Source organism: Dreissena polymorpha, chromosome 7 (assembly GCF_020536995.1).
Source record: "Dreissena polymorpha isolate Duluth1 chromosome 7, UMN_Dpol_1.0, whole genome shotgun sequence".
Lineage (NCBI taxonomy): Eukaryota > Metazoa > Mollusca > Bivalvia > Myida > Dreissenidae > Dreissena > Dreissena polymorpha.
Genome location: NC_068361.1, coordinates 52108345 through 52120507, shown reverse-complemented (window position 1 = coordinate 52120507; position 12163 = coordinate 52108345). Strand labels below are relative to the sequence as shown.

The 12163-nt window shown below is 34.4% G+C and overlaps 2 protein-coding genes across 6 annotated transcripts in view; one reads left to right on the top strand and one right to left on the bottom strand.

Moving 5' to 3' along the window:
* The first annotated feature begins 1586 nt into the window (after positions 1 to 1586).
* On the top strand, positions 1587 to 6683 carry LOC127838110 (cell adhesion molecule 1-like). 4 transcript variants are annotated; one of them, XM_052365679.1, is made up of 6 exons: positions 1590 to 1810; positions 3076 to 3227; positions 3582 to 3905; positions 4392 to 4670; positions 5125 to 5268; positions 5673 to 6683. In XM_052365679.1, the coding sequence occupies exons 1-6, from the start codon at positions 1746 to 1748 to the stop codon at positions 5717 to 5719; spliced, it is 1011 nt and encodes a 336-aa protein (XP_052221639.1). In that variant the 5' UTR covers positions 1590 to 1745; the 3' UTR covers positions 5720 to 6683. The 4 variants fall into 4 exon arrangements, with proteins under 4 accessions (XP_052221640.1, XP_052221639.1, XP_052221637.1 ...); XM_052365677.1 differs by having other exon boundaries at positions 1592 to 1810; positions 2895 to 3227; XM_052365680.1 differs by lacking the exon at positions 3076 to 3227 and having other exon boundaries at positions 1587 to 1810.
* Positions 6684 to 7947: 1264 nt separating this feature from the next.
* LOC127839030 (LIM/homeobox protein Awh-like) overlaps positions 7948 to 12163 on the bottom strand; it is a 34658-nt gene continuing 30442 nt past the window's right edge. For both annotated transcript variants that reach the window (XM_052367167.1, XM_052367166.1), the window contains 2 exons: positions 10227 to 10305; positions 7948 to 9761 (listed from right to left, as the gene is read on the bottom strand). In XM_052367167.1, coding sequence (XP_052223127.1) covers positions 9697 to 9761; positions 10227 to 10305 — 144 coding nt within the window. In that variant the 3' untranslated portion in view covers positions 7948 to 9696. The remainder of the gene's footprint in view (positions 9762 to 10226; positions 10306 to 12163) is intronic.

Below are 12163 nucleotides of genomic sequence, written 5' to 3'. Positions count from 1 at the left end.
TCTTAATTCAACTATAATTCCACAGTAAAAGGTTTCCGATGTTACTTCTTTAAAAGCCTAAATTCCAACTCTAATCTTAACTCTTTCCAGACACGTTATTTAGCTACAATTTTGTCCACTCTCACCAAACAGACCCACACTTATCAACATTCACAACATAAACAGCCGATAAGTACAGCTGAAAATGTCATCTCTCTCGCAACAGAGCACATTTAATATAAAACAAACAAACTCTCTCTCTCTCTCTCGAACAATTTCAGATATCCGATTCAGCATCCACACCCAAGGTATAATTAATAGCAGTTTGCGACAGAAAGCTTATGAAAACAACGCATGTGATGTTTGGGTTAGTATGATAGTTTACAAAGTGTTCGGATGAGACGTTTAAAAAGTTGTGCCATTTTTGCGTTCCTTCACGTGAATGTATTTACGTGTTATACCTTAGAATAAATGCAGTAAGCGTGACGCGTTATAAAGCAGATCATGTTAATATCACAATATTATACAGGGTGAAATGACGTATTGTCAGCTGGAGAAATGTGATGTCAACCAAAAAAACCAACAAAAGGTAACTTTGTTTGAAATCCATTAGAAACCTGCAGAATCAACCTGCCGTTCCTTTCGATACCGGCATTACGTGTACTTTAATTGTAGACGTTTTATGTCAACAGTATGTCGTCAGATTACTATCGTATTTCTCATCGGTAAACAGTGTAATACGATACATTTTTTGCAGTTATGTGCACTTGTGTCACATAAATAACGCATGTTGACTCACCTTTGAGGTCACATTAATTTGATTTACAATAAATACCCTCGTAGATTTACGTCACTTGCATTTGATCCGTTAAGATAAGGGAAGAAGTTTCGAAAAACAACTATTGCAAGTAACTTATAACACTTTTGCGGGTATCATCAAACACGTATCGTATCAAAAGATAGAGATTAAATATTTACACCGATTTGTTTTGTATAAACACAGGCTGGTCTGGTAGGAAAACTTATGAAAGCAAAGGCATTATGATGTTTGGGTTAGAATGATAGTTTACCGGAACATTGTGTTCGGATGAGACGTTTAAAAGCTTGTGTCGTTTATGCATTCCTTCACGTGACTGTATTTACGCGTTATACCTTGATATGCATTAAGTAAGCGAGACGTACATGCTATAATGCAGATCATGTTTATATCACAATATTTATTTTTTTAAACACAATCTATAGAAGGTGAAATGACGTATTGTCACCAGCAGGAATGTGATGTCAACCAAACAAACGAACAAAATGTAACTTTGTTTGAAATCCATTATAAACTTGCAGAATCAGATTTCCGATCTTTTCGATACTGGAATTAGGTGTACTTTATTTTTAGACATTTTATTATAACAGGATGTGGTCAGATTACTATCTTATTACTCAACGGTAAACAGTGTTATATGATACAATTTTATTTATAAGTTTCATGTGCATTCAATGGTCTATTAATAAGTAAGGGTTTTTAAGTTTCTGTTATCAAAGATACCAAAGTATGTCGATCGATGTTTGCCTACAATTACAATGACACATGCATAATATTGCTATTGATAAGCATTATAAATATAGCAATCAATATTCGAGTGTTTTTTAACATAACTTTATCTGCCGAACAAACACTGTTAATGTACCAATTGCTGATTTAAGTCTGTGTAAATTCGTGCAACGTATTCTAGTATAGATATTTTTGGACAAAAAAAATCATCTATAATTATATGCTTAGGGTATTCGAGTATGTGGCTACGCCTCCATTCCTTCCTATGGATATTGTCCTTTGCAGGTAAGATATTGGCTTATTAACGACAGTAAATCAGTTAGTACAACACCGACAGTTATCAAGAAAACAACCGAATCTTTCTAGCGATCGATGATACTCTATCTATTTTTAAAGGGACCTTTGCGCAGATTTGGCATGTACTAAAGTTTGTCATTTAATGCTTTATATTGGTAAATGTAAACCTTTGATCTAAAAAGCTCCAGTAAAAACAAGAATAAAATTAAAGAAAGAAAAAATAACCCATAACTGGGCTCGAACCACTTACCCCTGGAGTAAAAGTCCATCGCTTAGACCACTCGGCCATCGGTGCTCATAAAATGAGTGATGAATTGTATACTTTATATAAGCAATCCTCATCGTATCACAAAATATAACGATACCAACAAACTCTCCAAATTATTCAATCGTTTCGCGTTGCAACGCTTTATAATGTTCAAGTTTTTAAATCATCAAAATATGCATATATTGGATATTTAAAAACATGGTTGATGTTCACTATTACTGTTTTCTGACAAATACCATAGCTACACCAAAAATTTGCGAATCTGAAACAATTATTTGAAATGTTGTCAATTTACCAAAACGTGAAAAGGCCTCTTTAAAAAAGATGCATTAAAAAAAATTCATTATCTTTCTGCTCTGTGACTTCATCATATTTAACATAGACGGATATCTAAACGAAAAATGTAAAGCACTTTAGACAAGCCACATTTACATCACATTAAGCCTACGGATTTCTTCAATTATTGGAAATACAGTCCATCTTCAAGTTTGATGAAAAAAAAAAAACTGTAAGCTACTTCCATTAATATCTGCTGACTGAGCCGGATAACCACTCACAAATACGATCGCAAATTTAGTTTTTGATAATAAAGGTCACTTCTTAACATATATTCAAATTACATCAACGGCCATTATGACATGCGGAATAAATGTTTAAATCTTAATGTAAAATACGGTAATGTCTTTCCTAAGAGTCATAGATTCCAAGCACGTAACTTTGTATATAATTGTTGATCACTTTCACATTTAACACTTTTATTATAACTGTAGCTAAGTTCACACCAATATCATTATTTTTAAATAGCGGCTCTGGTCACACTATTTATGGATAAAGCCATTGTTCGCGTGGGAGACCCATTGGTTATGCGATGTCATCTGTCCGAAAGCGGCAATTCTGTTCACTTGTTGACGAGCGAGACAGGGATTTATATCGAACGCGTGACCATGAGCATAAATATAACAGAATGCAATTTTCTTCTCCAAAGTCCTACTATGGACTGTGACTGCCACAATGACCTTGAATACGTCTGCACAATCTTGTCAGTAGCAGCGAACGACGCAGTCGGATCTTGGAAATGTGAAGTAGAAATTAAAGGAGTTACATATAGCAGCAATCACATACAGATTGTTCTAGCTCGTAAGTATAAGTTCATATTGTCCATACTTAAAACAAGATTCGCATTGGACGAACTTTTGTATTCATTCATTTCTATATGACATATTCGTAATATACTTATACGGAAATTTACCCATATAGTGTTCATACAAATATTCGATTCGTTCAAACCTTAATAAAAAAAATATCTGGCATTTCCCTATACGTTACTTCAAATATGTATGCATTTATTGTTTAACGCATATACATAACTTTAAATATATTAAGTAGAGGATAACTTAACGAACTGATTTGTTTTCACGGACCATTAGTTTTGGACAGAACAATGGTTTTTTGTGATATCATGCATACTAATTTTTGCAATGCTGATTTCAGAGTTGGTCAACTGGGTTACGATCACGCCAAACATTACCATACTATCCGTAATAGAAGGCTCATATGTCCAATTTAACTGCCAAACATCGCCGGGAGTCCCCGCTCCGACTGTCCGGTGGTTCAAAGCTGAAAACAAGTCCGGCATTCCCCCCATGGAATTCACGGATGGTTCTCAAATCTCCATACACCCTAATATATCTGGCACGAGCAGTTTATTGCAAATAATACCAAGTAGGAATGACAGCGGCATTGTCATATATTGCAAGGCGATGAATACCTTTACCGAAGTTGAATCACGGAGGAGAGTGGGCATGAATGTCTTGTGTACGTGTAAAATTGTTATCACAAATACATGTAATACGCATAAGGAATGGCCGCCATTTTAAATCGGTTTAATACATATATTTTGTTGCTGCCTAAAAAAAGGAAACGTAAACATCTTCAAACAGAGACTATGTTCAATAACGATTAGTTTATAAAATCGAAGAAAAGGTTAGGTAAAAAATAGTGAATAATACAGCATTGGGCATGCTGCGGATTTTTTTCTTACCTTCATATCCCAATTTCAAGTGGTCCGAATTATGTCCCTAGAATATCAACGATAAGTCCCAGTTTAAGTATAATTGTCTTGGTCCTTTATTAATGCAACACGGTATAGAATGTGCCTGTATATGGTAAACTTCATCTTTGATGGAATATGGTTTATTAATGTTTTTTATATACGCGAGCTTTACATATTAAGACATTAGTGTTAAACATAGTTAAAACGTGTATGTATTGCCTTCTCACACATTCGTTTGACATTTGCAGATGGGCATAAGGTCCAAAAAATGAATGACCAAAAGGTTCAGGAAGGCAGTCGTTTTCAATTCGATTGCCCTATAACCCCTGGCAATCCGTCGAATACGTCTGTTATTTGGAAACGCGATAACTCTAGCGCACAGTGGACCTCTAAGACGTTAACGTTAATGTCAGTGAATGTTAGTGACGCTGACGTCTATACGTGTATAGCGTCTAACGTGCTCCTTCCGACCATAGGAGGGTCACAGTCGCGGATTGATTCTGGGAGCTTTCGTCTGGAGGTTATTCGTAAGTACATGTTTGTTAGAACTTTAAATATATTTTTAAACTATTGATAAGTATTTAAAGAGCTGGTCTGTTTGCGAAAACAGTTTGATATCAAAATTAAGCGGTTTTTTTACAAACACACACAAACTCAACGACACAACGTGTCCTAAAAAGACTTTGCACCGGGCCTTAATTGTTAAAACAATCACATCATTATACAAAAAAATGGCAACGAAAGCCATAATGTGTTTTGTAGATAAGTATTTCTGAGGCTCGTAACAAATAACGAGGCTTGGGTATATATATATTACCTTTCATCGATATCAGTCGTGTGTGTATTGGATAACTGCTGCAGACTTGACCGTATGAATCTTAATTTTGCTTTATCGTTATAAATGCAAATATAAAGTAAAACGTGTAGTAATGAAAACTAGCGTTTATTTGATTTTCAAGTGTGCTTTATTTCCTTATACAGCGTTGAAGGACCTTGAACCACCGTACACTGGAGCTATTGTGGGCGGTATAATTTCGGGCGTCATTCTGATAAACATTATAACTGTGTTGGTCTGTTTACTGAACAAGCACTGTCTTCTTTATAAACGCATCAGGAAGAAGAATGGTAAGCATTCGTTCTTTGTGTGCTTTTCTAAACTAAAATATTCGCATTTACCCGCTAGTTGTATGCATGAGTATAATCTAATAACCTTTACATCACAACTAAACGCTCTACTGTCCAGTTTATCTTCTTAATTGTACACTTATTTGTATAAACTTGCAAACACACACAAACAGAGATAGCGGATTTGCTCGCAGTTTTTTTGTTTAATGAACTGGACTGTTAATAAGAATTCGAGCATATAGCCGTGCAAATATATGGTACATGCGGATGGTTCCTTAAGATGCTCTTCTTTTTTTAAACGCCCGAATTTGCTTGAAACTAATCTGATATCAACATTTGTAAAGCTTTGAGAGTTAGTGCACGAGATGTAAATTTATGTTGGTTGATTTTGTTCTCTCTTTCAGCCACTGTGCACTGTGAAACAGAAAATAAAGAACATACTTCTGACTGAATTAAATGGCGGACAATACATGGTTTTTAATAATAAAAAATGTGGCTCGAAGACAAGTAAAACTTACATTAAGAACATTGTTAATTTTTGCCGTGTGAAACTTGAAAAACGCAGTTTGAAAGGAATGCTAATTTGTTTTAAATCTTCAACGTTTGATGTCGATTCTCTACGGTAGAGTATAGATGCGTATGAAGCAAAATGCATATCTGCTACTGAATTACAATATGCGCGAACAATTTATGTAACAAACATTTATTTGTTATATACATGTTTATTTCATACAAGTTGACATTATTTATATATAGAATATCATACAACATTACTCATATTCTCACGTTCGAATAGGATTAGAACGAAGGACAAAGTCTCATATGGTTCAACTCCCTTGCAATATAAAGATGCATGTTTTCGGACATAATTGGCTATGTAAGGCAAAGTGAACAATATGTTGAGACAGAAAAGCTCCAATTATAGAGTTATATTTGTTTAATAAAAATAATAGGTTTACATGTTTGAAAAGGGTAAGCAATTAAGAGAAATGTTTGGAAAGAGAAGAAAGAAGACGCTTGTGAAGACATGTTTTGGTTTGAACATGAAATAAAAAGAAGTGTGTGACTCGTTCTGTAGCATATTTACGTATCAATTCGCTTACTATTTATAATAAATGTGTGAACTGCATCAGCTATTTCAGTATTGGTTAAGAAGTCTCTCCTCCATATAGAATAGTGTCAATGCATGGGACATAATAAATTGATATTGTGTTAAGTTCACCACGAATATGTATATACTGAATGCATTCACGAAAGAAGTTTAACGTTGCTTCATGAAGTTCACACAGACAGAGGCGATGTAATTATGTTGCGTGTGAAGAAATGAACATTTAAGGCGCTTCACTTTGTTATTGAGCGCGTCTGTAACATTTAGGAGCGTCTTTCGCCATATGAAAATAAATCTTTTGAAGGAATGGAGCATTTCGTCATTTTTGATGTCGTCTGGGGAAGACGATTTCATTCGATCCAGTGGATGGTAAGAAAAAACACTTTAATACAGTGATGTTCGAGTTTGACTTGTTTGTACATGTGATGAATTATTTAGAGAGTAATTACGTGAACCAACTGTTAGAGGCAAGAGAGATTGATTGTAGTTTGGGGCATTGGTGGAATTCATTGTATACATTAATATTAATTAGTGTTTGCGTCTGCGATGGCTGATGGTGTGCCATCCTATATCATTTAACGTGTTTTTTTAAGAGACTAAACGTGTGCATCCAGATGTTATTCGCGCGGCTTCAAGTTCATCTTTTTCTCATTTATATTGTGTCCACTTATAAAAAAGAGTGTCTGAATATTACAGAATTGGTCTTATAAAAGAAAAGTTAATAATCTTGAGTTTTTCTATCAATATTTGTTTTCAATCGGCGCATTATATGGACTCGTCTCTATGATTTTTTCTTGTACATGCGATATATGTGCATGCCAAGCACAGTCATTAGACATAAATACACCGAAATGTTTATGGACGTTAACAATATGTATATTAATATTGTGCTAAGTCAACGGCGGATGAGATGGTTAGTTGATTTTTCAAGATATTAGCATCGATTCAAATTTTGAGGGGTTGAAGCTTACTAACCATTTATCCGCCAACATAGAGATTTTATCAATATCGGATTGCAAACCGGCTGCAGTTTCGTTTGGTGCTTTTACGACCATTAACAGACTGGTATCATCTGCGAACAAGTGAATTTGTGCTTTTATGTCAGTCATCATATCATTTATATACACTAGAAACACGAGTAGGCCTAAATTAGAACCTTGAGGGACACCGGCACTAATTTCAGTAAGATTCGAGTGCGCTAATGGTGAGATTACTTTTTGTTTCTGATCAAAAAGATAGTTAGACAAAAAAAGATAATAAATTTCCTCGGATGCTTGCTTATTAAATTATATAACGGTATTTTACAACATTTATATCAACAAGGCAATATAAATGACAATTGTAGACAAAAAAGCAGAAATGCCACTTATTTTCCCTTGCTCCATCAAGACTTAAATAAAGATATAAAAATCGTATTCCGATATTAATGTTAAAATAAAAAATAAAAACTGATATAGTAAATGTATAATATACCGAATGTCTCGAGACACGCTTCATATATTGCAAAGAAACTTTAAGGTAGGTTACATATCAGCAATCATGCTAGGTGTGATATCAATCAAGGCAGCAAATGTGTAGTAAACAATTCCATTTATTAACTTAAACAGGTTATATGTACAACATTTTGACACATGTAAACAGGAATATCAAACAATACAATTAGCGCAAGGTATATATAATTATATTACGTTATCTACATCAATGCGTTTTAAATATACAATCCGTTGTGTAGAGAACAAATATTTACAAACACCATTAATATTTAATCATTATCATAATTAAACAATAGTATATAAAGAACTGTGTGTGCTAAAAACGTCATGCTTCCGTTTTCAACTACCCCTTATGTTTATCGTAAAGCGAAATAGCCAATCGTTTATATACATCGATATGTATAGCACTTGTATAAACTAACAAAAGGTGAATGAACTATTTTCACTCTCAGTATCATAACATCAACGCACTGGTGTTTGTAACATTCCTCGATTTCTTACCTCATACCACAATACAATACACATCAAGCGTTTTCAAAGTATCAATATTAACAGCTAAATGTATATGTTACGTGTACCATCAAAATAACAAATAAAACAAGACTATTTCTAAGCAATGTAAGTCCCCTACCGGTGAAACTTCACAATTTTCAGCAATATTTCTACTATTTGTTGACAAAGCAACCAGAATTCTCGACGTAGGAACAAAACGAAATGACGTGCATATTCTCCATATTGCGATCTATCCATGTTTCAAGTTTCATGAAAAAATATGAAGAACTTTTAAAGTTATTGCAGGATTCACTATTTTCAGCAATATTCCTACTCTATTTGTTCATATTTCTAGTCTATGTGTTGCCATTGCATCCAGCAATCTTGACGTAGGAACAACATGAAATAACGTGCATAAACTCCATATTGCCATCTATCCATGTTTCAAGTTTCATGAAAAAATATGAAGAACTTTTAAAGTTATCGCAGGATCCAGAAATGTGTGGCGGACTGACGCACAGAGCGCAAATCATAAGTAGGGGACAATAAAATGGATAATGTTGAACAATTATCGATATATTTACACTGAGTACATGTCCCTGTTTGAGTACAATGATGCTATGAAATCACAATGTGTAGTATTTTCTAAAAAAAACATGCAAATGATTTCTGCAAAACAAAAATACTATAAATCCAGACAAAATTATCCATAAGAACGAAGTCTTCTAGACAAAAACGTAATGAAAAATGGGAGGAAGAACTATTTACATATACGAATAATCGAATAATAACTTTCAATGTTGACTGATTACTAAATGTGAAAATAAATAAATATTAAATAACTAAACATTCAATTATGGCCTTGGTTAGCACCGGTGCAAACATACAAAAGCTCAAAATACACAGCGGAACAAGTTAATCAACAAGTTCCATGGTTGCCATATTACAGAAGAACTATTTTCATACGCACTAAAGCAATAAATGAATGCAAGAACAGAATGTATACTTCCGCCGACGCCGAATAGCGGGCGGCACGTAGAGTTTGCGTACATGGTTTATTAACATATGCAAAATAGCACACACATATATGAAGACTGAAATAATAAATAACGAATTTATAACGATGATACCTTTCACAAATCTATATACATGTTCACAGACGCACGTTAAAGAAAGGAAATAAACAATAATTATAATCCTTTTATCACAACAGTCTTGTAGACGGTTGCTCTTTGGCAAAAAAGTAAAACTGCACAAAATTAAACAATATTGAGTGTTTTTTTGCACACAAAAAAACACATTATCGTTTGCGATGAAATTGGTGAATGCGGTCTTCTACTCTACAAACTGCGCCGAACCGGGACTACGAGAAACAGACACCCACAGGGGCCGCGAGTTGCCTGTACAATTAGGAAGAGGTATATACGTGCGCCCATAAACAATATCATTTCAAGTGATATATTTAATTATTGTGCAACTTCTTATCTGGTGTAATCAGACCTATCCTGTTTAACATTACAACTTATTATGATACTCTATTTAATAATAACTTTCAGATCTCTATATCACGAGGACAGATCACGAACAATAAAAATTATGACAGCAAAATTAAAAATAGACAATTTTCGTAAACTGATGCATTTAGTCTTGATAGTTCTTAAATGAAAAATCAAACTTGGTAATAAAACAGATCTTGAATACCGCAGAACAATTTTATAATCGAATAGTAAACAAAGGTACCAGGTTAATTTTTGCAAACGCGTAATTATTTTCTTGGGTTTATATTTAATTATACAATATTCCAAGAATGAAAATGTACTAATGGTGCGGTGAGCATGGACGCTGGATTCTTTTAGACAGCTTACCTTTCTTGGTGGAATGCGGCCCCTGACCCCCATGGAGCAGCATTTTCTTGTTCCGCGCACGCGCGTTCTGGAACCATATCTGAAATAAAAGATGCGGTCACAATGATTACAAACACGCGCATTTTGGAACCATATCTGAAATGAGTGAACGCGGTCACTAGGATTACAAACACGCGCATTTGGGGAAGCAAATAGGAAATAGTAGAAAGTGGTCACGTGAGTCGTCCGACCAGTACGTTTGATATGCATTACAAGAGCAGCAGCAGGAGTAAAGTACGCTTTCGACAAGGTATAATATCCTTTATTTGAGCTCTGCAACATGTTGCAAATGCAGCAAAATTATTAACAACGCACCATACACTGATCTGTGGCATAAAACACACTTTCACGATTATCCACAACTTTCGCGTTTTAATTCTATAAATATACTAACCTCACCGTTTAAAATAGTAGAGTGAACGCGATAGGATCTTAACAAGCTCAAATAAACATTTACATTTTAAGAAATAACTTATAAGACAATTTTAAGACAATTTTCCGTGTATTCCAAGGAGACAAAGTAATGTGTAATTCAATCAAGCAAAATGAATCTCATTAAAAAGAAACTTTTTAAAATATCGTTTCGTTTGTGTATAATTTTCAATCAAAATTGATAAATTATAAAGCTTTAGTAACACTTTCATGGTAATATCAAGCCTGAATGGCCTAGTGGCAGTTCGTTCAAGTTTGTTCCTTAAGAAGATGAGTTCAAAACCCTTAAACGAATGCAAAAACAATATCTTATGTTATGCAAAGTATAATGTTTGTAAAATACGTAAATACGAACAAGTCCTTTAAAAACAAGCCATGTTAAAAGATCGAAACCTGTTATGTAAAAGTTCCAGTTGTCACTATATGAATCTAGTGCACTATGTTAACAGGCCAGTAGAACATATTTTTAATGGAAATCATCACATGATCATAGGCGAGGTTTATTCATAATGACACCAGTAACGTCAAGAAAGCAAGCCATTTCGTAAATCAAGTAACATAATTACGTGTAATTCGTGCGAAGTTTCGCGAGTTCGTTAAAATACATGAGAAGTTAAGATTCAGTTGCACGATTCCTGTACAAAATTTGTATTCTTAATGTTGTGGATTGCATGTCACTATTTGTGCGGGCGTTGAAATTAATGGGATTTGTTCACAGATACTAAAAACCTGCCATTTACGCCTAAAATTGTTATATTTAATGAACTAAAAAGGTCAAGGACAGTGAACAAAACACGAAGGCCAATACGTTCCTAAATCGATCACCTGCGAAATGGGGAATGGCAAGTTTCAAACCCAGTGGTATGATTTGAATTTTTAAAAAGAACTACGATCTGATGGTTCCAATCAAGCATCAAGGCGACGTGATTTCCTTTAAGTTATTATTATATAAGTGGACCGTGCTCTGTGAAACAAGGGTTAAATGCATGTGCGTAAAGTGTCGTCCCGGATTAGCCTGTGCGGTCCGAACAGGCTAATCAGGGACGACAGTTTCCGCTTATATGATATTTTCCGTTTAAAAAATTCTCTTCTTAGCAAAAATCTAGTTAAGGCGGAAAGTGTCGTCACTGATTAGCCTGTGCGAACTGCCCCGTCTTCCAAACAAAGCAGATGCAATTAAACGTTTTTAGCATGATTTAAACGATTGCAGTAGAAGGTTAATATAGGGTAATCATGTTAAATATTACATCTCTTGAAATGGGTGCAGTTCCGGTTTTTATTACAGATATAGAGGGTTGTTGGACACTCACAACTTTACCATGCCATCACGGCGACTTTGACGCAAGTAAATTTCAAATTTTGCGCTGAAAATTTAACCTAAGCGTGTGTCGTAGCAACAATTCTTTTATAATTATAAAATTAAAGACACTACGCCAATACTTCAGACTGGATCCATAGATACACTT